This window comes from Nuphar pumila, chromosome 12 (genome assembly GCF_984573655.1).
Source record: "Nuphar pumila chromosome 12, dmNupPumi1.hap1.1, whole genome shotgun sequence".
Lineage (NCBI taxonomy): Eukaryota > Viridiplantae > Streptophyta > Magnoliopsida > Nymphaeales > Nymphaeaceae > Nuphar > Nuphar pumila.
Genome location: NC_143260.1, coordinates 38,860,849 through 38,888,290, shown reverse-complemented (window position 1 = coordinate 38,888,290; position 27,442 = coordinate 38,860,849). Strand labels below are relative to the sequence as shown.

The following is a 27,442-nucleotide window of genomic DNA, read 5'->3' as shown; positions in this document are numbered from 1 at the left end:
ACCTTATTTCCATTATATTATAGCTGTATATCTGAATCTTATTTACCTTCCGTCTCTTTTGTTTATACGCATTCATGCTATCATCTGATCACCTCATCACTTGTTGTTGCATGTCACATTTTTATAGGTATGGGTATGAGACATTTTTGTTCCATTCGATTCATGATAAAGCCCATTCATGATCGTTGTTATTTTTATTAAGTTTAAATGAGAAGCTTGCGTTGGCAAAAGTTGTGAATTGTTTTGGTTCTTGCTAAAAGCTCACCTGCATAACAAAGGCAGCAAAAGATGATATGTCAAAACTAGTTCCTTGAAAGATGTCTCGTGATAAATTTGAAAGAAAGTCATATTAAACACCTATGAAAGTACTCATTCAAAGAGTAAAGGCAGAAGTAAGAAAATCAAACTCTTGTGGGACACTTGAATCCCATGATGATGGTTTACTTATCCCAGAACTTGTACCCATTGCTCATCGAGCTTACAAAGCAAAAACTAACCTTCTTAATGGCTTGTCAAAGATGGTGAATGCAGGTTTTGCTCAGAAGGTCATGTTGGGCGTGTTGGCTACAGAATCAGAACATGTATAGGCCCAAACAGTGGTTTCAGGAATGAGATGCAAATCTCGGTTTAAGGAATTCAAAAGGGGGTTGTAACTATTAATAAATTGTTGCAGAACCAGTCATCAGAGAGTGAATCATGTGTTAAAGCTAAGGATAAAGCGCCACATCGGAGGTCTGTTGATTCAAGGTATCATGTAAAATTGCTATATACTATATTTGGGCACTAAATTCCTGACTCTCTGCAAAATATAAGGCTGATTTAAAATTTAAAATAAGTTCTAAGTTAATTGCGATGTTCCTTTAGGGTTTACCATTTGAAAACCCTCTTGTAAAGGCTGATGATTACAGGACATGCATTGTTTTGTCTAAAATGATGAAATGACTTGTTTGCATTAAGTTTGCAGGAAGGCCATTGTAATGGCTACAATAAGCTACTTGGGCCATCAACGTTGCTGTTGTTCTAGCATCTTATGACAAAAAAATTTTGAGGATGCTGAGCTCAAATGCAGTATCTGCCATAACAGCAGGAACCATGCTTGGTGTCCACGAAGGCAACAAGTTTAAATCAGAATCAAAGTCATCATTTGAATTTGTGGGTACAATTGGCCTTTCTGCGATTTAATACAAGTAGATGACCTGCTTTGTCATAATTTTGGGTTGGGAGTTGGTGAAATTCCCAGCTAACGTGCTCACTCTGAGTGCACTGGCAGATGAGGTTTCAAAGATGATCTCCATGATTATTGATGAGATGACAACAACAAAGTGAGATGCTGAAATGGGTTCCTGTGTGTGTTACATTTACAAATCCTCTTATTTCATTTACTGCAATCACCAATTGCATGACATCTATTTTCATGTTAGCCATCCTCCTATTACCTAATCATTGTGGGTTAAATTTTCCTTAGAATGTTGGCATCCAGAGCATTGTATAAAAAAAAATCTGATAGATTCTGCTGTTATGAGCTTGATCTTCTCATCCTCTTTAGAACGTATATCTAAGGAATAGAAAATCACCAAAGAACATCTGTTTTTCTTCCTGTTGATGTGATGTTATCAATGTTCAGTATATATACACAAACACACAGGTGAAATAGGCTCTGGCCTGGTGCGCAAAGGAATTGATGAAAAGGGTGTCCTATCCTATTTTGTGAAAGTTCTGTAACACATCTTTTACTCTGTCATGCTGGTTCCATTGGTGATACTGGAATGGAAGATAGATATACATGAAGATGTTGCCCAGTTCCTGCAGCAGACAAACCAAAGGCTCAAATGCCACGGCTGTTACTCCATCAATACATCCTGTTGGTTTCCTTGATTTTAGAGTATCGCATGTTGTTGATGCTAACTGAATGCAGGTTAATCCAAGTAACACTTACAGTTCCTACAGCAGGGCATATGTTTGATGTGTCTATGGGAGCAAAACACTGCTATTCCAAAGGATTGGCTCATTATTGTATTACTGGGTATTTACTAAAGCTCTTGTTGGAGTGAGTCCCATCCAGTCCCATTCAGATTCACGGCAGTAATTCCAGTCCAAGCTAACTTGATAACGACAGCTAGTGGCTGAACCAAGCTGCATCATCAAATAGGGCCCCCGATGGAAAAGTCTGAGCTGGAGTCATAAGCTTCACATGACTTCAGCATCTATAAGCTTAAATCAGCCCGATCACTATTATTCCCGCAATCCTGGATGCCCATAAAGCAGTTGGAGAAACGGGTTTCATCATATGAGCTCGTGAATGTGCTGAACCAAGAGCCTAAGGTCTGATTCCAATCATTAGCTGAGGTAAGTGTCCATCACTTTCAGCACCTCATTTTGATATACATTGTCTCATATATCTGCTCTAATTTTGTGCACCTATATGCATACTATACTGCACCCTGTTGCACCTTCACCATTTATTGTCACCACCTCCATCATACTACTTCAGCATACATGCACCTTGCATATCTTAATTTTGTTGTTAAATATTAGATGCCAACACAAACCGCCCATTCCATGCTGTTTGCTATCATAGCTTATCATTTCATTTCCACTCACTAGACACTCTCATTGTGCACATACTACCATCTGTGTTAATATCACCTTTCTCTTACACATCAGTTCAATGGGTATGACTGTATTATACTAAATAACATGTGTATGTATGTTGTTTAAATATGTATATCATGCTGCCTTAAATTTCCATTATGACATCTCTTATATATATCATCTCTTGCTTAGGCTAACTCTTGTTTTTGCAGGATTTCTTCTTTGAAGTCTTGACATTTCTTAGATTCAATTCAATTTAATATTGTGATAATTTAGATTTTAATGAAAATCTATATCTCCTGCTTTAGGTAGAATGAATAAGCATTGTAAAAATCATGAATTGTTTGTTTTCATGCATTTTTCTTTTATTGGAACACGAATGGCACTTGCACCATTTCGTAAGAGGTAATTGATCCTAAGTTGATGATCCACATCAATGGCCATAGTCAGGATGTGGACAAAACTTAGCATTTTTACCTTTTACAAAATAACACTGGATCCACATTGGATCCACTTTCAAAATCATCATATTTTCTTTAAATATTTTCCTCTTTTATTAGAATTTAATCTAAAAATAATTCAACATATATACCAATGGCCATAGTCAGGGTATATTGAGAACTAATTTCATTTTAAATTCTATAAAAGCACAAAAAATGTATTGCATTCTTCACTTGAATTTAAATGTGATTATTATATAATATATCCAATGACCATAGTCAGGGATATATTATATCTTCAACCTCATTTTTAATTCATTTAAAGAATAAGATAGCTTTTCAAAAGCCAATTTCAAAGGTTTAAATTCATTCATCATATAGGATAGAATTGCATCATATTTTCAAAACTTCCTTTTCAAAATTCAAGTGATTCTTCTTCTTAAGTCAAATCTTATCCAAATCCAATTCTATCTCATTTCAATATTCAAAATTTCAATTTTCAAAGTCCAATTTGACTTTGAAATTCCAAAATCATTTTATATTCAAACTTCAAATTTCCAACTCAAATCAAAATCCAAATTTAAAGTTCAATTTAACTTTGAAGTTATCTTTTGATTTCAAAATCAAGTTCATCCCCTTATCTTCAATCAAGGTTTAGATTTGAATCTCAAGTTTAAGATTTGGGTTTCTAAAACCTAGATCCATCTTTAAAGGTCCTATTTGGACTTCTCAAAACCCAAATCCAAAATCCAACCCTAGTCTCAACTTGGACCCAGATTTCCAAGTATAAAAATCCATTCCACTTTGGATCTCTAATTACAGATCCAAATTCCATTTTGAATCCAGGTCCTCATTCCATTTTGGATCTCCAAATTACAGACCTAAAATCCATTTAGGATCCAGATCCTCACTCTACTTTGGATCTCAGATTTCCAATCCAAATTCAAATTTTTAGGATCCAGAATCCAACTCTACTTTGGATCTTAGACTTCAGATTCAGATCCATTCTAGGATCTAGAACCCAATTCACTTTGGATTTTAGACTTCAGATCCAAATTTCATTCTAGGATCCAGAATCCAATCCTACTTTGGATCTCAGACTTCAGATCCAACTCCATTTTAGGATCCAGAATCCAACTCTATCTTGGATCTTCAGATCCAAATACCATCTTGGATTCCAAACCTTGAATCCAATTCCATTCAAAATTCCAAATCCAAATACCATCTTGGATTCCAAACCTTGAATCCAATTCCATTCAAAATTCCAAATCCAAATTCCATCTTGATTCCAATTCATTAGAACCAATTCCATTTCCAGATTTCAAATCAAATTCCCATTTCGAATCCTAAATTCAACTTTGGACTCTATTTAGAATCTAGACTTCGGATTCAAATTCCATCTTGAATTCCAACTTTTTAATCAATCCTACTTCTCAATTCTATTTAGATTTCCCACATTTCATTGTGATTTCAAAACTTCAAAGTTAGAATTCAATTCCATTTCATTTCTATTCTAATTCAAAGTCCATTTACGACTTTGAAATTTCTTTTCTTCTTTTATCTCAAAATTTCAAAATCATTTTCCAAAATCCAGATTCATTTTCCCAAGCTCTTGATTATTCTAAAAAAACTTAGAACTTTAATCTTAAGTTCTAAGTTAGGAATTATTTCCTCACTTTATCAGATTCATCTCAGAAACACTTGAGAATTCTTCAAAAATATTTCAAAAAGAGCATACATCTTTGCATTTGCACAAGCATGATTCTTTGTGCATCTAGACTTAGAATGATTTCTTAGATAATTTCTTAGCAAAGCAAAATGCATTAATTCGACCCTTGGTTCGATTACCCCTGGTAAAGGTGCCAGGAACGGTCGAATGTCGTACCGACGAGCGGATCCCGTCTCCCAGTTTTCCCGCAAATATTTAAAAAATGGAGGCGAGTTATTTCAAATATTTTCAAAATTAAGGTCACGTGAGACCCGCAAAAGAATTCCTCTTCTTCTTTTCTCTTCCCTCTTCTTTTTCTATCTTTTATCTTCTCCCTTCAAAAAGGAAGAAAATAAGAGGTTGGAAAAGGAAAAGAGAAGGAAGAGAGAGAATATTACAAGAGGAAAAATTTTGCGATGATCACACCATCTTGTTCCCATCCTAGACCCATTGAGTCTGAGGAAGTGGCTGAACCTAGAAGGAGCAAGAGACCATGTATTACTAAGGATTTGAGAAGTGATTGTATCACTTACCTTATCGAGGATGATCCTCTCACTTTCCAAGATGCAATAGCTTCACTTGAAACAAGGCATTGAAAAGACGCCATCAAGAGTGAAATGGACTCCATTGTCTCTAATGACACTTGGGAACTGATTGACCTCCCTCGTGGTAGTTTCACAATTGGGTGCAAATGAATCTTTAAGAAGAAATTGAAATTAGATGGATCCATTGACAAGTACAAGGCGAGACTGGTTGCCAAGGGGTTCAAATAAAAGGAGGGAATAGATTACTTTGATACCTATTCTCCGGTTACCCGGATGACCACAATTAGGGTGCTTGTTGCTCTGACTTCCATTTATGATCTCTCGGTTCATCAAATGGATGTGAAGATCGCTTTCTTGCATGGTGATCTTGAAGAAGAGATCTGTATGGATCAACCTGAGGGTTATATGGCTCCTGGTAATGAAAATAAAGTTTGTAGACTTGTTAAGTCATTATATGGACTAAAACAAGCCCCTAAACAATGGCATGAGAAATTTGATAATATTATTTTATCATTTGGTTTTATTGTCAATGAATCTGATAAATGTGTTTATTGCAAAGTTAAAAGTGATGGTAGATGACATTCTATTGTTTGGTTCCAATATGAGAATTGTGAATGAGACAAAGTCGTTTCTTAGTAGTAAGTTTGATATGAAGGATATGGGTGTTGCAAATGTGATCTTAGGCTTAAAGCTGACTCGTTCAGCTGAAGGGTTAACCATTTCTCAATCTCACTTTATTGAGAAAGTACTTGAGAAATTTGGCTATAACCAAGGGAGATCTATAGCAACTCCATATGACCCTTCTATTCCTCTTCATAAGAACACGACTGATGTTCCTATGTCGCAATTAAGGTATTCCCAGAATATTGGAAGTTTGATATATCTTGCAAATTGCATGAGACCAGATATTTCGTTCCCCGTGACAAAATTAAGTAGATACACAAGTTATCCAAACCGCACTCATTGGAAGGCATTGAACATGGTACTAAGGTACCTGAAAGGAACCATTTTTTTGAGTTTGCATTACAAGAGATTCCTTGCAGTTCTGGAGGGATATAGTGATGCGAGTTGGATAGCCATGAACTCTTGGAGTTATGGCGTGACAGGGTATGTATTTAACTTGGCGTGACAGGGTATGCAAGCTGGATAGCCGCCTAGAGATCAGTAAAGCAGACCATCTTGTCTCGGTCTACTTTTGAGGCCGAACTCCGTGCTTTAGATGTCACAGGATTGAAAGCTGAATGGTTAAAAAGGATTTCTTGAGGAACTTTCTTTAATGTGCAAACCAATTCCTGCAATATCTTTGCATTATGACAATATGATCACTATTGCAAAGATTAAAATCACAAAATATAATCAAAAGCAGAGGAGACACATCCAAGTCAGAATAAAGTTTGTAAGGGAACTGGTGTCTCAGTTAGTGGTTATTGTGAACTATGTTGGATCCAAAGAGAACACAACTGATCCATTAACGAAAGGACTAGATAAGTCATTAGTCCTAAAATCCAGAGAGGGGATGGGACTGAAACCCATCAGTAGTTCATCTGCAGTAGCAACCCAACCTATCTGAGTGGAGATCCCACAAAGTAGGTTCAATGTGGTAATAACAAGTTGTAGGGTGAACTGGATAGCACCTTATTTATGAGATACTATGTATCTGTGTTTGTTCCCCTGATTACTATGGAAAGGTGATTAGCTGCTAGTTAAGGAAGAGTTAAAACTCTGAATGGGTTCAAAGTCTTCTAGGTGAGATGTTAGCAATGCATCTCTGGAGAAGCCCACCTATGTGAGTGTGATTGTGTGGCCTCAGTATAAGGAATTGAGTTATTCCTGAAGTCACTCATGAAACAGAATTCGGGCGCATGGCCTTTAACGTGCCGCCCCTAAAGATTACAACCAGAACCTTTATCATGTTGTTGCTAATGGACACTCCTACACCTAAGGTTCAAGTTCAAGACTTCAGTTCACTTCGTTCTTGTGGGGGTAAAGTTAGTCAACTAAGGTAGTGGTTCAAACCGGAAGGTGCCATTACTGAAAGAATGATATGTCCTGTTGCAGATTGTCTTATCTTGCATCTTGGTTTTCTCCCGTTTCATTCTTTGAATTTGTGGGGGAATGTTAGGTGTAAGAAGGAAGGGAAGAGATAATTCAAATATGAAACGTGGGCTGTTTTCCTTCTTTTTGGAAAAAGTGGTTTTGATGACGTGGAATAGTCCCATATTGATTGTGTTTGAATTTGTTGTGGGCTTTATAACCCACATGTAAACTCTTACATTTGTTCCTGAGAACAAGAGGTTGGGATGACTACCACACACACGTGCGCCCGCCCGCCCGCCATGTTGAGCCGAGTCGGGTCGGGCTCAGGCTCGGGTTCGGGTAATTGGCCCTTTAGGGCCATATCCAATTAAGACCAAAGTACCTTTTTGCCCAAAGTTTCTGTAGATATTTGGACTCTTTAATGGGTTATGAGAAATGATAACGGGTCACAACTCCTCGTAGTCCGTGCTTGTTATGGCTCTTCGGATTCCATTAACGAAACTCGACTCTTCGATTTCCGTTAACGGGTCACGTCTCCTCGGATTCCGTAACGGGTTCCTTCCATGCTTTGTAACCGTCCGTGGGTTATAAAAGCGTGGTTAGGGCTGGGGTTACGATAGATCTGAGACGCACTAATTTCTGAAGAAGAGCTCTACAGTTTTCCATTTCCCTGTTGCTCTCTCTCTCTCCTGAGTTTTCCCGAAAGGAGTTTTTCTGCAACTTCGGTTCGTGGAGGTTGTTTTCGAAGGACGATCCGTCGAAGTGCACCGGTTTGATCATCGAGGCTATTGTATCCTGGGGGAAGATGCCAGACCCTGTTTGCACTGTATGTGGGGGTGAATCTTCTCTAAGGGGTGTACTTTCGTATGCCTTAGCCGTTTATACAGTATTAACATGCTTCTGTTGTTTATATTATGTTCTATGCATATGTTTGTTCATTTGCATATGTCTGGATTTTGGTATATGGTGGAACCCGACATGTTTGCTCCCTGTTATTGTTTCATTCGTCTGTTGATCATGATGTCTATACTGTTATATTTCCTTATTTATATCATGTTTTATATCATGATGATGATTGTGAAACTGTGTGATCCGAAAATTGATCCAACAGGAATGTCTACTTGGAAGTGGATGGGTCGATGAATTCTCTGTTGCCGTTTCAGAAGGCTGTTCATTTTAGGCGGGGCGCAATTAGGGTGGTGCAAAAAGGAGAGGATGTGGTGGTGAAGGTGGCATCGGGGACTGTGATTAGGGAAGGTATTGTTGGAGTTGATGCATCCCGGCCTGTGGGCCTTGCTTCTACGGGGCGGGAGAGGTGGCCGAGGCAATGCGTCTTTCAAATCGGGGACGAATAAGGTTCCCAAAATTGCTGAGAATGGAGAGGAAGGTGCAGAGATGTGAGTATTCATCTCATTTTTCCTTTTGTTTCTTTTTCATATTTCACATCTTTTTCATTCCTTTACCTTTCTTTTTTGGTGGTTGGTGAAGCATTTATGGTTATAGCACACATGAGATTAAGGATGAAGTTGGTCGAATTCATTTTCTCGGATAACTTAATCCTTTGGTTGTTTTTGTCTTTCTAGGCTGTAAAAGTGTTGTCTATTTAGACCAGTTCTCTTTTTTTATCAAGGCAGGACATACCCACTATTGCGCACAATTGATGCATTTTCCGTTTGTTGGTTTTCTAGTTTCAGCCATTGCACGAAAGTGGAAGCGAAGTTTTCATTGTTTAATGTGAATTGTGAGTATAAGCATTAGCTTTTTGAAACTATGCTGCTTGATAAGGCTGCTCAAGTTGGTTTCTTTTGTTAGCGGCCCATAGCATGTACTTTTTCCACGTGTAGGTGAGCGTTAGCTTGGTTTGCAGTCACCTGCATGTATGCGTGAACATGTGAGTGTGCGCTGTGTTAAGTCAGTTTAGTTTCTGAATGATGAAGACAGTGTAGACCAACTTCAAATGCACATAAATACTGCATGTGCGTCTCTAGGCAAAAGAATTGTGGGACATATTCCAACACATCAGAAGTCTGTAGTATGTGATCTGCAGTAATTTTTCTATTACTATGCCTGAATACACGACTTGATGGATGTATACCTCACGATATGCATATTCTCGTCTGGGTCCGCATTTTATCAAGAAATCTCACAAATGGTATCTGATCCTTGATTTAAATGCTTGACAACAGAGATTGGTGAACATATTCTTATTGCTAAAAGCATAACAATATGCGCAGTTTGATCAATGAAATTAGCTTGTTTGACTGAATCCTGCTTGTAGTGGTATCATTCTACAAACATCATTATGTGTGCATGCGTGCATGTGCTCGTGTGTGCATGGGTGTGTGACATTCATGCATACGTTCATGTATTTTCTGTGCATGTGTGTGCGCATGTTCATGGGTTCCTCTGAGTACCAACAGTGTTAAAATCGGTTCATAAGTGAATTGTTTTTTCAAAATGGTTTTATTTATTGAATTGAATCAGACCAAATTGAGTCGTTTAAAAAAATGTTTTTAATTGGCAAAATTTGAGAAAAAAAGAAAAATGTGTAAATGTGAGCAAAACACATAAAAATAAAAATAAAAATGGATAACACTTTGGAAAATTTGAATACAGAATAATGTAAAGTTATGTCATACAGAGATTGGTTGAGTGGTTTTAGATGTTTTGAGGGTTTTGATGTTTTTAGTTTCAAGAGCTTGAAGGTTTTAGATTTTACCTTAGAAAATAATAAAATCATGTGGTTTTGCTCCAAATTGATGGAAACAGTTAATCTATTTTTTTAGCCATATTAAAAAGAAAGTCGAATGATAAGGGTCAAAAAATGATCAAGTAAATGTCACTTGGTTGGAACTGGCTGTTTATGATGTTCTATTGCTGGTTTTCCATACCAGATGATCTTTTTGGGTGCCAATTTAGGTGGTGGACCAACAGCATCAATTATATGGAAAATCAGGCCATGTTTGAGGACTCCTGTTTGGGTCCTCATCTTGTTCCAATTGGCTTGTTCAGTCCGATTCACTTCAACTATGACAACATCATTTTGTGTGAGACCTTAGTGTGAAGACAATCTTGTTTGTTCACATTTGTTGATAGGGATGTCAAGGGATTGGATTTGGAAGGGATATATGATCAAATCTGATCCATTTAGTCGTATTTGACAGAGTAAGTAAGACCTGATTAATTGCCGGATTTGGATTCAGCAGGCAGTTATACATGCGAATCTGAATACGAACTCGAACATATAAAGTATATCCATGAATCCAAATCCAATAGGTAATCTGAATCCGAAACACATAAAGTATATCCATGAATCCAAATCCAACAGATAATCTGAATCAGATTACATATAACATATATCCAGTTTGCAAGTTGTATTTGGATTTAGTGTTTACCTTTCCCTGACTCGTCCAACTCTAAAACTGATTAGGTTGGATTCAAATCATTCAATAATGCCTATGGCCAAACCAGATCTGACCCATTTACATCTCTATTTCTTGAGATGTCATGTTTATTTGAAGGATAATTTCAAGTGTTTGTAAGCTATAGTATTGTTAGTCATCTCTTTCTCAGTCCAACTCACTTCTTCTAGATTTCTTAGAAGCGTGTAGTGATTGTCCTTTATTTGATATGATTGGAATAGTCAGATGATCCCTTTCAAGTCATTGTTATCTATCTTGTAGCTTCTGAAAATTCGTGTCTACTTCAAGCTTCTTATATTATTTATTTTCTTGGTTAGGTGGTTGGATTTGGAGCTAAAGCTGGTTGCCGATGTTGGGATAGTAGGAGTCCCAAATGCTGGAAAGAGCACCCTTCTCAGTGCCATCAGTGCTGCTCAACCAGCGATTGCAAACTATCCTTTTACAACCTTGCTTCCAAACTTGGGCGTAGTCTCATTTGATTATGATGCTACAATGGTTGTTGCTGATCTTCCAGGTTTGCTTGAAGGTGCTTGCTTGAAGGTTCACACCTGGGATATGGCTTAGGTCATGAATTTTTGCGGCACTCTGAAAGACGTTCTGTTCTGGTATACACTAATGTTGATTCTTCTGTCTCTTACACTTCATCAGTCACATTCTGTGAGTATACTTTTGGTCATAGACTGGTAGGTACATGATTCAAGTATGTTGATCATAAAAAACGCTCCCACATGATACCTCCTTTAATACAAGATGGTCTTTCTTGCAAAGCTTTTGAACCTATGGGACGTTGGTATGGCTTCGGGTATGTCGTACGATATGGCATGGCTGGTACAAATGGGCATGGTTGTCAGAGACATGTGGTACTGGTACGAGTATAGATACCAATGTTGTTCTTATCGTACCATATCATATGATACAATATAATACATATCGTTACTATACAGAATATCGATACAAGTGTATATCGTAGCTGTATTGTATGTATCGTACGATACATACCCATATCGTACGATACAGGGTTAGCACGTTTAAAAAATCTTCAATTCGTAAATTTTCAATTTTGGGTTTTAAAGACCTCTTGGGGGACGACTCCCTCATTTGTGTAGAAGCCATTAGAGAGATATCCACACACCCTAGGACTTGTGAGAGCGATTTGGGGGTCGATTTGTGCGTAAAGGAGAGAGATTTTGTGGTTTGCTAAAGTCAAATTGCATTTTCACAAATTTTCTACTAAAGGAAGTGGGTTAAATTTAAAAGTCTTTATTATGAGTAAAATTATAAAGCTACCCGCCAAAAAAAAATTCTCCTCGGGGGGTGCTGCCCCTTGCAAACCCCGTTGCGGAAATTAAAGATTTATATCAAGGTAGAAATTAGACGCCATACTCCAAAAAAGATGTCATCAGATGATCCGACATGACAATGGGACACTCAAGTAACGAGTGGAAACCGATTGAAAATCGAGTGCAACTATTACCATAATATTTTTGTTTATGTAATATGAAAGTATGAGTCTTATGGTATGTTCTTAATTGCAAGATATTTAATATTTTGCATTGATCTTGTGAGATAGTTGATGTTTGATGATGTCTTATGCAACTTATATAGACATAGATGCTTCATATATGATTTTATGGTTGTATTTTGTGCAATTCATCATTGTTTCATATGTCATGATTTTTTTAAAAATTTTGAGAGTTTTTTTTTTCATGTTTTTTTTAGAGTTTTTGAATTTTTTTTATTAAAAATTAAATTTTTTATGATACTATACCTATCTTATTTTGGGCCCGACCGATATGGGTAACAATACGATACTTACAACCTTGACGGGTACACAAGGCTCTCAAAAGTTTTGGGTACATTTTTATTGAAGCGTGTATCTAAAAATTCTGGTACGAGTTTCTACCACTACAAGAAAATACGTTGTTAGCGACAGACTTTAGCGACGGATTAACGAGCGAAAAACATCTGTCGCTATAATGAACAAAGCTTACAAAAATAGCGACAGAATATAGTCTGTCGCCAAGTCCGTTGCTAATTAGTGACGACTTTTGCGACATATTGTTTTGTCGTTACGACCGCACCATTTGGCGACGACGTTTGCGACAAAAGTTGTTCTGTCGCTAATTAGCGACGGCCTTGGCGACGAAATATAGTCTGTCGCTCATTTCGTAAATTTGATTTACGTTGGCTTAGCGACAAAATTAATCTGTCGCTAAGCCGTCGCTAATTTTCGAATAACCCTAATCCCAGACAGCTTTTCCTTTTCTTCTTTCATTGCTCCCGTCGTTCACCGCTCCCGCCGTTAGCCCACTCCCGTCGTTCGTCGTTCGCTGGTCCCACTCCCGTCGTTCGCCGGTCCCACTGTCTGCAGGCCCGCCGCTCGGAGACAGGTAAACGATGCCCCCCCCCCGGCAAGGGGTCGGCCCCCTGCTGTTCCGGCAGGGGGTCGACCCCGGCAGGGGGTTAACACCCTGCCCGAAAAGGGGGTCAGTTAACCCCCTATGTTCTGTAAGGGGGTCGACCCCCTAGCAGGAACAACAGGGGAGTCGACCCCTTGCCGGAACAACTTTTTTTTTGGGTGACTTCATTTTAAAACAACATTTTTTTGTGCAGATTTTTCAACAAAACCAGCTCGTGTTCAGCCATCTGTGGTGAGTAAGTGACAAAAACAATGCAAATCGTGTAAATACCCATGGTGAGTAAGTGATGCAAGCATATCACATGTTATTTAATTTATTAGATGTAACGCTTTATTGTTCAAACACTCACTTAGTTGTTGATATTTAGGGTTGCTTTATTGGAGTTCGGAGATCATGCTGAACATGATTTTAATGTATGAATATGGAAGTGTTCTTATTTTTGGAGTACGGAGTCCATGCTAGGCATGGTAGTAGTTAGTGAGATATTGAAGTGTGTTTGTTGCAAGTACATGTTTGCCATTTGTTTGATATGAATGATTACAATGTATTGCAATGTTTGATGTAATTGTATCCATGCTTGCATGTAGTTACTTTCAATTTGATTATGACTTCCATGTGAAATTGTATAATGAAAGCATTGCTCAAATGATTGTATCGTGTCATTAATAGTTTGCACATGAAAATATTAAGTTATCAATGCATGCATCAAAATTCTTGTTATTGTATGACATCATATATTGCATGATAAATTTGATATTTTCTTCATCGTAGCATCCTGATTGTTCTCTTTTAATTCGTTAGGTTATTATTCGTAACATCATAAGAAAATGACTGCAAACCGTGAATGGATGTACCGTAGGATAGTGGACAATGAGTTATCGCATGAATATATGGATGGTGTTGACAATTTTATTGAATTTGCAATGACAAGTGTCAGTATAGTGGATCCCACAGGTCAGATTAGGTGTCCCTACAAGATTTGTAAGAATAATCGATTTGTAGAACCTAATAGTGTTAGACATCACCTATACAGGAAGGGTTTTGTGAGTGATTATCAGAACTGGATGTTTCATAGAGAAGAATTTAAAAATGATTTTGATGCACGGGTGAATGTGGTGCACGATAATCCATATACGGATTTGATATTTGATGCCGCAGGAACAGAACTGGGTTCTGCTATGAGTTCTAGTGATGTAATAACTGCCGTAGATAAAGAATCACCAAACGATGCAACTAGTAGATTTTATGATTTACTTAGAGATGCTGATGAGTCACTTTGGAATGGTTGCGAGAGTCACACTATCTTGTCTGCAGTTCTTCAACTAATGAATTTGAAGTCCGAGTATAATTTGAGTCAATCATGTTTTGACAGTTTGTGCATGATTGTGAAGAGTATGTTGCCCAAAGATGAGAAATTGCCACAAAATTTTTATCGTGCGAAAGTTATAGTCAACGCTCTAGGTATGGGTTACAAAAAGATTGATGCTTGTCCAAATCACTGCATGTTGTATTTCAAGGAGCAGGAAAACAACATATCATGCCCGTGATGTGGGCATCCTTGGTTCAAGCCAAAGACAAGAGGCAATGGTAGCACGAGATCAAAGAAAGTTTCATACAAGTCGCTCCGCTACTTTCCTATCACTCCTAGATTGCAGCGATTGTATATGTCTTCAAGGTCAGCTAAACACATGAGATGACATACAAATAAAGTTCGACACAATGAAAACAAGATCACACATCCTGTTGACGCTGAAGCTTGGAAGCACTTTGATCGTACTCATCAGAACTTCATAATAGAAGTGTGAAATGTTAGACTCAGTCTATGTACAGATGAATTTAATCCATTTGGGGGTAGATCAACTCCATACTCATGTTGGCCAGTATTTGTAACTCCATACAACCTTCCACCAAGCTTGTGTATGAAACGTTCAAATCTTTTCTTGTCTCTGTTGATCCCTGGTCCGACCTCACCTGGCCAAAATCTTGATGTATATTTAAGGCCATTGATTGATGAACTAAAAGTACTATGGGATGACAGTGTTACCACATATGATGCCTACAAAAAACAAAATTTCAACATGAAGGCCGCTGTTCTATGGACAATCAGTGACTTCACTGCATATGGTATATTATCTGGTTGGAGCACACATGGGAGGTTGACATATCCGTACTGCATGGAGGATTCTAAAGCTTTTAGATTCAAGCATGGAAGGAAGCCTTGCTGGTTTGAGTGTCATCGTCGATTTCTACCCAGCGACCATCCGTTTCGACGATAAAAGAATGCGTTTAAAGCAGACACAACTGAAACGGAAAGTCCATCCTCAAGATTGTTTGGCATAGAGATTTTAAGAAGATTGCAATACTTTCCAGATGTATTAACAGATGCCCGCAGTCCTACACCCTTTTGTAGATTTGGAAAGGATCACAATTGGACGAAGAAATCTATTTTTTGGGAACTACCGTATTGGCCGACCCTATTGATACGACATAATTTGGATGTGATGCAGATGGAGAAAAAATGTGTTTGATAATGTGTTCAATACAATAATGAATGTTAAAGGAAAAACAAAGGATAATCCGAAGGCTCGTATGGATTTAAAATTAATATGTAAAAGACCAGAATTGGAACTCAAAGAGTATAATGGCAAAGTACTGAAACCAAAGGCAAAGTACGTGCTCGGACCTGATCAAATAAAACATGTATGTCAATGGTTGAGACAATTAAGATTTCCAGATTGATATGTCTCTAACATTGCTTGGGCTGTGAAGATTGATGATGAACAATTGTATGGGTTGAAGAGCCATGATTGTCATATCTTTATGCAATGATTGATACCCCTAGCATTCCATAATATGTTAGACAAACCTATATGGGAGGTATTGTCTGAGTTGAGCAGATTTTTCAGAACATTGTGCGCATCGGAGGTCATAGTATCATATGTAAAGAATCTCAAGGAGTATGTCATCACCACTGTTTGTCTGCTAGAAAAGATATTTCCGTCAGCATTTTTCGATGTTATGAAACATTTGATCATACATTTGCCATATGAACTAAGGGTTGATGGCCCTGTGCAATATCGATGGATGTACCCATTTGAAAAATATATGTTTTTTTATATTTGTCTCTTTAATGACAAATATTTAAAATTTGAAATGTATATTTTTGCCAGATGCATGTTCGACCTAAAAAAAAGGTTCGTAATAAAGCAAGAGTAGAAGGCTCTATTTGTGAGACGTACACTTTATAAGAGATTTCAAAATTTTCATCTATGTACTTCGAACCTCATTTTTTAAGTAATGTTTACTAACTTTCTGAAAATATTTATAGGCTTCGAATCGCTTCGCAACTACGGTGGAAGAAATTGATGCAAGAAAGGTGTGGCAGAAGGTGGCTGCCAATCGATTTGCAGACATGCTGCACAATATGAAGACTGCAGCAAAAAAAACATCTGACGTAATAGATGATCCACTACAGTGGAAGAGCCATGGCCCTATTACTATCAGGAGAGATTATTGGGATGAAATGTGCGATAAGTGGGCGAAAGATGAATTTCAAAATTGCCCTGCGAAGGCTGCACAAAATCGAACGAAAATGCTCGAAGCCCATCTACACACAGGTGGATCTAAGACATTTGGGAGACACCTGAAGAAAATGGTAACTTATCAATATATAGTATTAATTTTATAAGAATTGTTACAAACTTGTGAACTAAATCTTTTGTCATTTAACTTCGCATGAAGCAGAAAAAGGAGGCATTGTACCATATAAGGATGCGCTTGTTGAAACACATAAACGGAAAACCACGGGAGTCTTCGTATCAGAGAAGGCGAGAACGACAATGGTATGTATTTATTCTATTAATAATCATTGCAATATGCAAGTTATTATAATGTTATCATTAATTATTAATGCATACTTTAAACATTATTTTGTAGGAGGCATATGAGCAACAGATGGTAGAGCGAGATGACGATGACGCTACTCAGCATCCATCATTTGATCCTGCAGCATGGGTGATTGCAGCAGGTGAACCCAAAAAAGGTCGCGTGTTCGGGTTTGGGAGTAATATGAACACTTCACCAGTTATTGCTTCTTCCAGTTACGGCTCACAGACTTCTTCCGCCGACATAAGCTCCAAGCAGCAACCTATTCTTTCCGGTGATGATGTACGCCAGATCATTAAGGACACACTGGATGACTACTTCCATGACACCGTCGCCCCCTTTCTCCGAGATGAGATCAACAATCTTGTGCTGAACAGGGGATCTTCGATTGCAGGTCCCTCTCATGTATAATCACATATTCAACTTTTTGTCTGCCTTAGAGCATATATGAGCATAATCGAATCACATATATAACTTTTTGCCTGCCTTAGAGCACATATGAGCATGATAGAATCACATATAGAGTTTTTTGTCTGCCTTAGAGCACATATGAGCATGCCATAATCACATATAAAGTTTTTTGCCTGCCTTAGAGCACATATGAGCATGATAGAATCACATATAAAGTTTTTTTGACTGCCTTAGAACATATATGAGCATGCTATAATCACATATTCAGTTTTTTGACTGCCTGAGAACACATATGAGCATGTTATAATCACATATTCAGTTTTTTGACTACCTTAAAACATATATGAGCATGTCAAAATCACATATAGAGTTTTTTTACTGCCTTAGAACATATATCATTCATGATAGAATCACATATAAAGTTTTTTGCTTTGCCTGCCTTAGAGCACATATGAGCATGATATAATCACATATAGAGTTTTTCTGTCTGCCTTAGAACACATATGAGCATGCTATAATCACATATTCAATTTTTTGACTGCCTTAGCACACATACGAGCATGATCGAATCACATATATAGCTTTTTTCTTGCCTTAAAGCACATATGAGCATGGTAGAATCACATATAGAGTTTTTCTAGCTGCCTTAGAACTCATCTGAGCATGATATAATCGAGTATAAATTTTTTTTAATGCCTTAAAACACATATAATTCATGATAGAATCACATATAGAGTTTTTTGCCTGCCTTAGAGCACATATAAGCATGATATAATCATATATAAAGTTTTTTTATTGCCTTAGAACACATATGAGGACAAGATAGAATCACATATAGTGTGTAATTTATTTCATTATATTTTGTTTATCAATACTGACTGTTCTTTTCTTGTGCAGGCTGCTAGCGATAATCAGCGTAGCGGAGTTGAAGGGACAGATAAAGGCAATGAACAAGAAGACACACAAAATCTTGGCGATGATTAGAGAACTGTGTTGAAGAAGTTCTATTTTTTTTGTTTCCTAATTGTAATTGTTGAATTGTAAATAATTAAACTTGTTAATTTTAAGGTGGAACGATTAATTGTTGTAGATTCTTTTTATATGGATTTTTTTGTGTAGTTTGTTTTTTATTTATAGGAAATATAAATTGTACAGAAAATATAAATTGTACCGTTCTCAGTATTTAATTTTCAAATATTTTTTTTTTTATTTTTTTTCGTGTTTGCGACGGATTAGCGACGGAAACATCCGTCGCTATGCATATAAATCTAGCGACGACTTAGCGATGGAGGTAGATTCGTCGCCAAGCCGAGGTCGCCGTTTAGTACCGACAGATTGACGACGGAATACATCGCTCGTTATTTCGTCGCAATTAGCGACAGACTTGGCGACGAATTTATTCCGTCAACAGTTAGCGTCGAAAAATTCGCGACGTAAGCATATCGTCGCCTCATCGTTGCTAAGCCGGTTAGCGACGGAATGTGGTCGTCGCTAATCCACTGCTTTGTTGTGGTGTACTAAACATTGATACAAGATTTTGGTATGTGGTTTCCTTGATGATGATACGAGTTTCCGGAAATTACATCTCATCATTTATGTTACAAGAATAATATCATCATATATATTGTGACAAAAGAAATGCTAAGAAAAGCAAAAGCATTAAAAATCAAAATATCACCTAATTTCACTATGTATAGCTATAACAATGGGACAATGTCTAAAATAACTTGTAAAAGCAAAATATTGAAAGCAATATGCTATAAGACAATAACTGAATAAAGAAAAACATAGAATAATCTCAAGCTAATGATGTAAGGGTCGCCTTTTGCAAGAATTTATGAAAAGTATATTCAAGTATGAGAATAGTCTCTTGCATGTTGTCTCAAATCTCAATCATGAAACTAATACAAAGGTACACAAATCATATTTAGATTAAAGAAAATAAAATAACTTCTTGTGGTAGCCTCCATGGAAGTGAGAGAAGCTTGCTGATGGTTTCAATGAAAGTAAGCTAGATCCACACATATAAGAAAGGTGTAAGATACGGCTGCAGAGGTCCTATTATCCCATGTCTTACCTTGTTTGAGAGGGATACAATTATTGCCACCACCATAGATGAAACTAAGTTTGGTACTGGTTTCACTTATATAAGAAATTGGTTTATTTTATTCTTAGGGATGAGTTTCTTATGCATTTATAGATGAAACCAAGTTTGGTACTGGTTTCACTTGTATAAGAATTTTTTTTTCTATATTCATAGGGATGGGTATATGCATTTAGAAACAAGTTTCTTGGAACCAGTTTCATACCAGTACTTGGTACAGGTATGCCTTAAATGGGATACGTAGCACAAAATATGTTTTTTATGCAACTATGAAATGCTTGTTTTATAAAAGAAAGGTGCAAGAGTTTAACGGTGTACCCTACGTTTTTATAGTTTTCCTATATGTGGCAGCACCCAAAAATACCCAACACCATCAACCAATACTACTAGCATCGCGACAAGTAGGCTGGGTATAAACCATTGTCACCGATATTTTGAAAATGTCATGATATATTGGCTATTTTAAGGTAGCCAATACTATTGGGAATATATCGCGATATTTTCAAAATATCGCGATATTTTTTGAGATTTTTTTTTAAAGTTTGCGTTTCCTATTTTTTTGTTTCTTTTATATTTTAAAACCTTTAAAACATGTTTCTTTATATTTTTGAAAGAAAAATAATGCAAAATTTATTATTTTCTTAGCTTTTTTTGTTGTTATTTATATTTGTTTCAATTTTTTAAACTCACTAGATTTTCCTGAGATATTCCTCAGATTTATCAACTTTTGAAAATCTCTTCGAGAAATACCCTGGCCCAGAAATTACCTTTAACGATACTGGTGACTATGGTATAAACAACTTTGTGTTGTTGTTACGTATATGTTTTTACGTTTCTTGCTGTTTTTTGTCTTATTGGGAAAATATAACCTGTTGGAGTCTAGAAAGCAATGTTGAGCGGCTTTTCTCTTTGGTGGTTTTATACTGGTTTACTTGCAAATACAACTGCATTTAAGGGCTGAAAGTGTCATTAATTGATATCCCAATGACTCGGAAACCTCACCAACGTGACTATGTTCTACCACATAATGAGTATGATTGGTATAGAAGAAATGGATCATATGATGAAAATATGGTTTTTTTTCTCATAATATTCTTGTCTCATTTCTCTGAGAAAATATCAGTTCATTCTTAGTTGTTAATGACTGCAGTATACTACTATGATTTTATTAGCGAAATTGACATCTAATTATATTCTGCTTGGTGATTCTTTGTGCTGAATTGCTTAAGATATGGACGATTGGATTTTACCTTTAGACTATGACATTCTTGAAAGCTATCTGATTCTAAAAGAGCCCTCAATAATGCCTGTTAGCTGAATAATTGGAAGGCAATATCAATTTCCTTGTTATCCTTTTGTGTTGGCAATCGATTTTGAGCTTTTAAATATTCTAGCTCAATAGCTTATAGTAGAGTTTCCTTAAATTTTCATTTACTCCATTTTTCCTTCATGAAATCGTAATCGATCTTCTGCCTTTAGCTCATACGTGATTGTTTTTGTGTCTTCTGTACAACGTTTCTTCTCAACATTATAAATGAAATGATGCAGTTTGCTGTTCTGTTTGTTGGTTCAGGTACATGTTGTTGATGGTACTTCGGAGCAGCCAACTTACGAATTTGATGCTATAAGATTGGAATTAGAGCTATTCAGTCCTGCTCTTGCAGAAAAAACCTATTATTGTTGTATTTAACAAAATTGATCTTCCAGAGGTGTCCGAAAGGTGGGTTTCCTTTGAACAAGACTTGCTAGCACGAGGTATCCGTCCCTTTTGCATGAGTGCAAAGAATAGGCAAGACAGTTATGAAGTGACATGTGCAGCATATGAATTGTCAAAAAAAGCACGACAGTTGAATCCAGAAGTTAAAGGTAATAAAGGTTTTCAAATATGGGTGTTCACATTAATTTGGTCCCCTTGCTCAGAAGCTATGTTGGAATGAAAGCACCCAATAGTGGTACTATTTGTCCATATTTCTTGAAGTTCTTTTTATGAGAGTTTCATTGAGCAATTTCTTATAAGGATACATAATAAGAGAAAGGGTGGTGTATGTTCACCCCCGATGATTCACTTAATCCCAGGTCTGTGTTCGGGGGTCCCAAAAAGCACCACGTATATAAGCATATGGGGCTCGTATATATTCCCGTGTATGTTGACATCACTCAGCATTGGAGTCTGGTTCGGTTGCAAAGACTTAAGTACCCTTTCTTGCTATTCTTGCCATAAAACGACAGCTTGAGAAAATGACAAAAATGTCCTTCATTCAAAAAAGAAAAACAAATGGTTCAAAAAAAGGACAAACATGTCATTCATCCAGAAAGTCGAGGATGATGTTGACTCTTCAAAGTCTACACAGCGAAACGAACCTTAGCCGACGATCCGATGGTGATCCGGCGAAACGATGGTGAGCCGACGATCTGATGGTGAGCCGGCGATCCGATAGTCATCCGGCGAAACGAACCTGAGCCATAAAAAATGTCTGTTTGAACTTTTCATCGTCATCTTCTTCTTCTTCATTCTCCGTAAAACACTGTAAAACCTTCTCTCTCTCTAGAGAAGAAATAAAGGGAGGCAAAGAGTTTCCCCTAGAGAAGGCCATGAAGATCAACCCTCTCACTCTTTCTCCCTTCTCTTTCTACTTCTGTGCACATCCAGCAGACGATCCTACATTGCTCCATCAAACACTGACTGACCTGCACACTAACTGTAGCATCGTTCAACTTGATTTGTTATGGAGCCTGATTCAGAGTTTTTGCCCTTATAGGAGGGGGGTTTGGGGGCTCCTCCCAGCGTGGGTAGCATCATTCAACTTGATTCGTTGTGGAGCCTGATTTAGAGTTTTTGCTCTTACAGAAGGAGGGTCCGGGGGCTCCCCCCCGGCGCGGGTCTCACGGTTTTCGTAACACCCCTTCCCACGATTTTTCTAGTTTTCTTTTTCTGTTTCTTTCCCATGATTTTTTCAATGACTCCCCTATAGTGTTTTTTAGTATTGTCGGGTCTCCAACGAGCCCTACAGCGATTTATAGTGTTGTCTGGTCTTCCAACAACAATTTGTAGTATTGTCGAGCCTTCCTACAGCGATTTGTAGTGTTTTCGGGTCTCCAACGAGCCCTACAACGATTTATAGTGTTATCCGGCCTTTCAACAACGATTCGTAGTGTCTTCCGCAAATCACTATAGTGATTTATAGTGTTTTTGGGTCTTCAATGAGTCCCACAGCGATTTATAGTGTTGTTGGATCTCACTATAGCGATTTGTAGTGTTATTCGCAAATCACTATAGCGATTTATAGTGTTATTCGGTAAGCAAATCGTTGTAAATCGCTACTCGAATTAGGACTAACTTATTAGGGTCATATCTCCCTAACCGAAGATCATATTTCAAATCCGTAAAAAATAGTGTCTTTGTTATTGAGTCTAGTTTATTCCTGTAAATTTTCAATGATTTTTATTGTCATTTCATTCTCCGTTTTAACTAAAAACCAGAACCCTATTATTTTGTGTTATTTGAGTTGCACAACACCATTCTTGCTTGACATCCACATCTTGATTCTGTCATGATTCTTGTTGGATTTTCCATTGGTTTCTTCCAACCTTGCTGTTAGAAGGCCGGATAACACTATAAATCATTGTGGGGCTCGTTGGAGACCCGAAATTACTATAAATCACTATAGGAAGGCCCAACAATACTACAAATCGCTGTTGGAAGACCAAACAAATCTATAAATTGTTGTGGGGCTCGTTGGAGACCCGACAACACTAAAAATTACTGTAGGGGAGTCATTGAAAAAATCATGGAAAAAAAACAGAAAAAGAAAAATAGAAAAATTGTGGGAAGGGGTGTTACGAAAACTTCGAGTAAGAAACAACCGAAGGAAACATGAGCCCCAAGATTAAACAAAATGCTTTATTTCTTTTTTTCAATAGTTAAAAGAGGGAAAGAAAACAAAAAAATTATACAAGGCCCCAAAAAAATTTGGTCCGGGGGGTGCGACCCCCCCTGGACCCCGCCCGCTGACCGCGCAGTGGGGCCCGCACCGGGGGGAGCCCCCGGACCCCCTTCTGTAAGGGCAAAAACTCTAAATCAGGCTCCACAAACGAATCAAGTTGAACGATGCTACCCACGCTGGGAGGAACCCCCAAACCCCACTTCTGTAAGGGCAAAAACTCTGAATCACACTACAAGAAAAATGTTAATTAGCGACGGAAATTTGCGACGGATTTTTTCCGTCGCAAATTAGCGACAGATTAGCTAGAGAAAACTTTCTTAATGAATCCGTTGCTAAGTAGCGACGGATTAGCGATGAAAGTTGTTTCATCGCTAATTCGTCGCTAATTAGCAACGAATTAACGACAATAATTATTTCGTCGCTAATTCTCAATAGAAGAAAAACATTTTAGCGAGGGATTTAGCGAGGGAATTTTTCCGTCGCTAATCCGTCGCTAAATAGCGACGGAAATTTTCCGGCGCTAATTTTCGATTTAAACCAAGTGCAAAATTTTCCCTCTCCCTGTTTGAAATTTAAATCGACCGCACTCGATTTAAATCGATCGCGCTCGATTTAAACCGAGCGACGTCGGAGAGCTTATTGGAGAGCATGTACATGAGAGTGGAGGACGGTGACGCCGGAGGATAGTCGGCGATCGCTGGAGGACGTCGGCTCCGGTTCACGGAGGACGACAATGCCGATTCACGGAGGATGGCGACGCCGGAGGACGGTCGGCAATCGCTGGATGATGTCGGCGCCGGTTCACGGAGGACAACAACGTCGGTTCACGAAGGACGGTGACGGCGGAGGACGGTCGGCGATCGCTAGAGGACGTCGACGCCGGTTCATGGAGGACGATGACGCCGGTCCACGGAGGATGACGGCGACGCCGGTTCACGGAAGATGACGGTGCCAGTTCATGGAGGACGGCGACGCCGGAGAGCACCGGTTCATGGAGGACGGCGACGCCGGTTCGCGATGAGGCAGAGCGATCGTTATGTGCATGCAATGCCTGTCGGGTGCGGTATAAGTCCGGCTTAGTGCTGCCGGAATACCGCCCGACAAGGATCAATTTTTTTTTTAAAAAAAAAAAAATTTAGCGACAGATTAGCGACGGATAATGTCCGTCGCTAATCTGTCGCAAATTAGCGATGGAATTAATGACAGATAAATTTTTTCGCTAATTAGCGAGCAAAAATTTGCGATGGCCTCTATCCATCGCTAATCCGTCGCTAAACAGTTTAGCGACGGCTTAGTGACGGATTAGCGATGGATAGAGGCCGTCGCTAATCCACGGTTTTCTTGTAGTGTCAGGCTCCACAACGAATCAAGTTGAACGATGCTATCCACACTAGGAGGAGCCCCCCAAACCCTCCTCCTATAAGGGCAAAAACTCTGAATCAAGCTCCATAACTCATCAAGTTGAATGATGCTACCCACGCTAGGAGGAGCCCTCAGACCCCCCTTTTGTAAGGGTAAAAACTCTAAATCAGGTTCCACAACTCTTCAAGTTGAATGATGCTACCCACACTGTGAGGAGCCCCCAGACCCCTCTCCTGTAAGGGTAAAAACTCTGAATCAGGATCCACAACTCATTTAGTTGAATGATGCTACCCACGCTGGGAGGAGCCCCCAAACCCTCTTCCTGTAAGGGTAAAAACTCTGAATCAGGCTCCACAACAGTCAATGTGCAGGTCAGTCGGTGCTTGGTGAAGTAATGTAGGATCTTCTGCTGGATGTGCACAGAAGCAAAAAGAGAAGAGAGAGAGAGAGGGTTGATGTTCATGGCCTCTTCTAGGAGAGATTTCTTCCTCGGATAATCCTGCAGTGTAAAGACTGAGTCTTAAATAATCATCTTCGGGGCACTTAAGTCTTTACAATCACTCCTTTTTTAGAATCGTTATTTTTTTTTGCACCAATGGAGGAGAGGGTACTTAAGCATTTCAAGGCCTCGCCTTGAGGCAAGTCATGTTTTTAACAACACTGGAGCCCGCTAAATTGATTTGGAAATTCTCTTGATTTTGTATCTTTCCTCGTGTTTTGAGAACTCTTTGATAAATCCACGGATTTTTCTGCAATCTGGCTGTTGATCACTTAAGTTCCATTTTCTATTTGTTGCAGGCATTGTAGAATATGTAGATCTAAATCATGTGGCAGACATGATCACTAGACAACGTAGTGCTTCCATGAGTGAATTCGATGTCTCTTATGAGAGCAGTTCTATTACATGGCATGTAACTGGAGCTGGGCTGCAACGCTTTATCCAAATGACTAATTGGCTGTAAGCTTTCCGTTTCCTGCTTTTCTTCTAGCCAATTGATTCTTTTTCTTTTGGGCACTTCTTTCCTGCTAGGCTCATGCTACTTATACTGTGTTAAATGTGATGGTTGGACCAGTAGAATCCGTAGTATCATTCATTCGGTTCTTAGGTTTGAATACTGCCAGGAGGAGTCCCCATCTTGTTTGTCAAATGAAAGAAAATAGATGACTGCTGAAACATTATGTCAACTTTTTCTGTTGTAGGTACACAGAATCCTTTAGAAGGTTCCAGCATGTGTGAGGCCTCTGGTGTGAACAAAGCCCTCATCAAACAAGGAGTCAAGGAAGGTGACGCGGTCATTGTATGCGAGGTATGTTGATGACCCACGATTTATGCAATCTGAGTTCACCATAATGCAAGATACCAGCTTGAGAAGATGATGTGATGTTAGGGCTGGTAAGTGAACCAAACAGCTCGTGACTCTGCACAGTTTGGCTCATCACGAACTATATAGCTGGCCAGCCAAGCCACAAGCAGCTTGTTTAGCTTAAATGAGTCAAGCCTGAACACGGTACTGTTTGGCTTGGGTGGGCTCATATAGAGTATATAAATCTATATATTTTAAAGATAATATAAAGAGAAGGATGCATGAAATATATATATATATATCATATGAACTATTAACTGTAATATATAAAATATCTATACTTTTAAGTATAAGATATAAAAAGTATGCATATTCCATGTATAAATAACATGGATTTTTTTACACGAGCCAGCTCGTGTTCAGCTTGTCTCATTCAGGGACGAGCTGAGCTCTAGCTCTGCTCTGCTAAACACGAGCATGAGCTGAGTCACGATCTCAGTCCACTGGTAAACGAGCCGAGCCCGAACATGCCATGTTCTGTTTGTTTGGTTCGTTTACCAGCCCTACATGGTCTTGAGGATGCAGGTTTGTATTTGGCTGGAACTGATCAAGTTCTTGGTGGCATCAAATACGAAACTGCTAATTTAGGCATCTTCTTCATTGTTGATTGCCATTAAGTGTGATTTTTTTTTTGGGGCACGTACAAACATTGTTTTATTATTTTGATAGTTTTTAATAAAATTTAATAATATTGAAATATTAAAAAATTAAACAAATCCATGTCTGTTTTTGCAAAATACTTTTGAAATCGCGTGTCAACCCTTGTTGAGCGTCAGGTCATACACGTATCTTTGCGACATAGCTTGAGTTTATTTTTCAAATTAGTTCAACCCATTCCAAAGGGAAATAATTATGCCATCTTATTTTTTTGAGCAACTTTATCCAAGTGATAATTTTTTACTAACCCTCAGAGAGTGGACATTGATGGGTCTGTTTCTCTGCATCAGATGGAGGTGGTCTTGCATGATTCTGGTAGCAAGTTTGGCAGTGCGGATAAAGAAAGAGCGCGTTCGGCAGGATCGATCAAATGGTCTCAGTGGGAATAGTTTTCCATTGAAAATAACCACATGCTTTCAAGCTTGTTTCTGGTGATCCAGCTCTAGCAGTGGTCCATGTCATTCTTTGCCTTTTATCATAAAATAAATCCATGTGGTCTTTGGGATATACATGGAATCATAATCCTGATATCGTATCAATTGTTTCTCGGT

General features: G+C 38.2%; 1 protein-coding gene across 1 annotated transcript; it reads left to right on the top strand.

Moving 5' to 3' along the window:
• The first annotated feature begins 518 nt into the window (after positions 1-518).
• Positions 519-27,280, top strand: LOC149820782 (GTP-binding protein OBGC, chloroplastic-like). Its single transcript, XM_089981851.1, is given in 12 exon segments — positions 519-581; positions 674-747; positions 8,434-8,577; positions 8,579-8,719; positions 11,062-11,287; positions 11,290-11,349; positions 21,138-21,230; positions 21,232-21,430; positions 25,669-25,828; positions 26,071-26,103; positions 26,105-26,177; positions 27,182-27,280. Coding segments are annotated over 12 exon segments (1,365 nt in total).
• Positions 27,281-27,442: the final 162 nt, after the last annotated feature.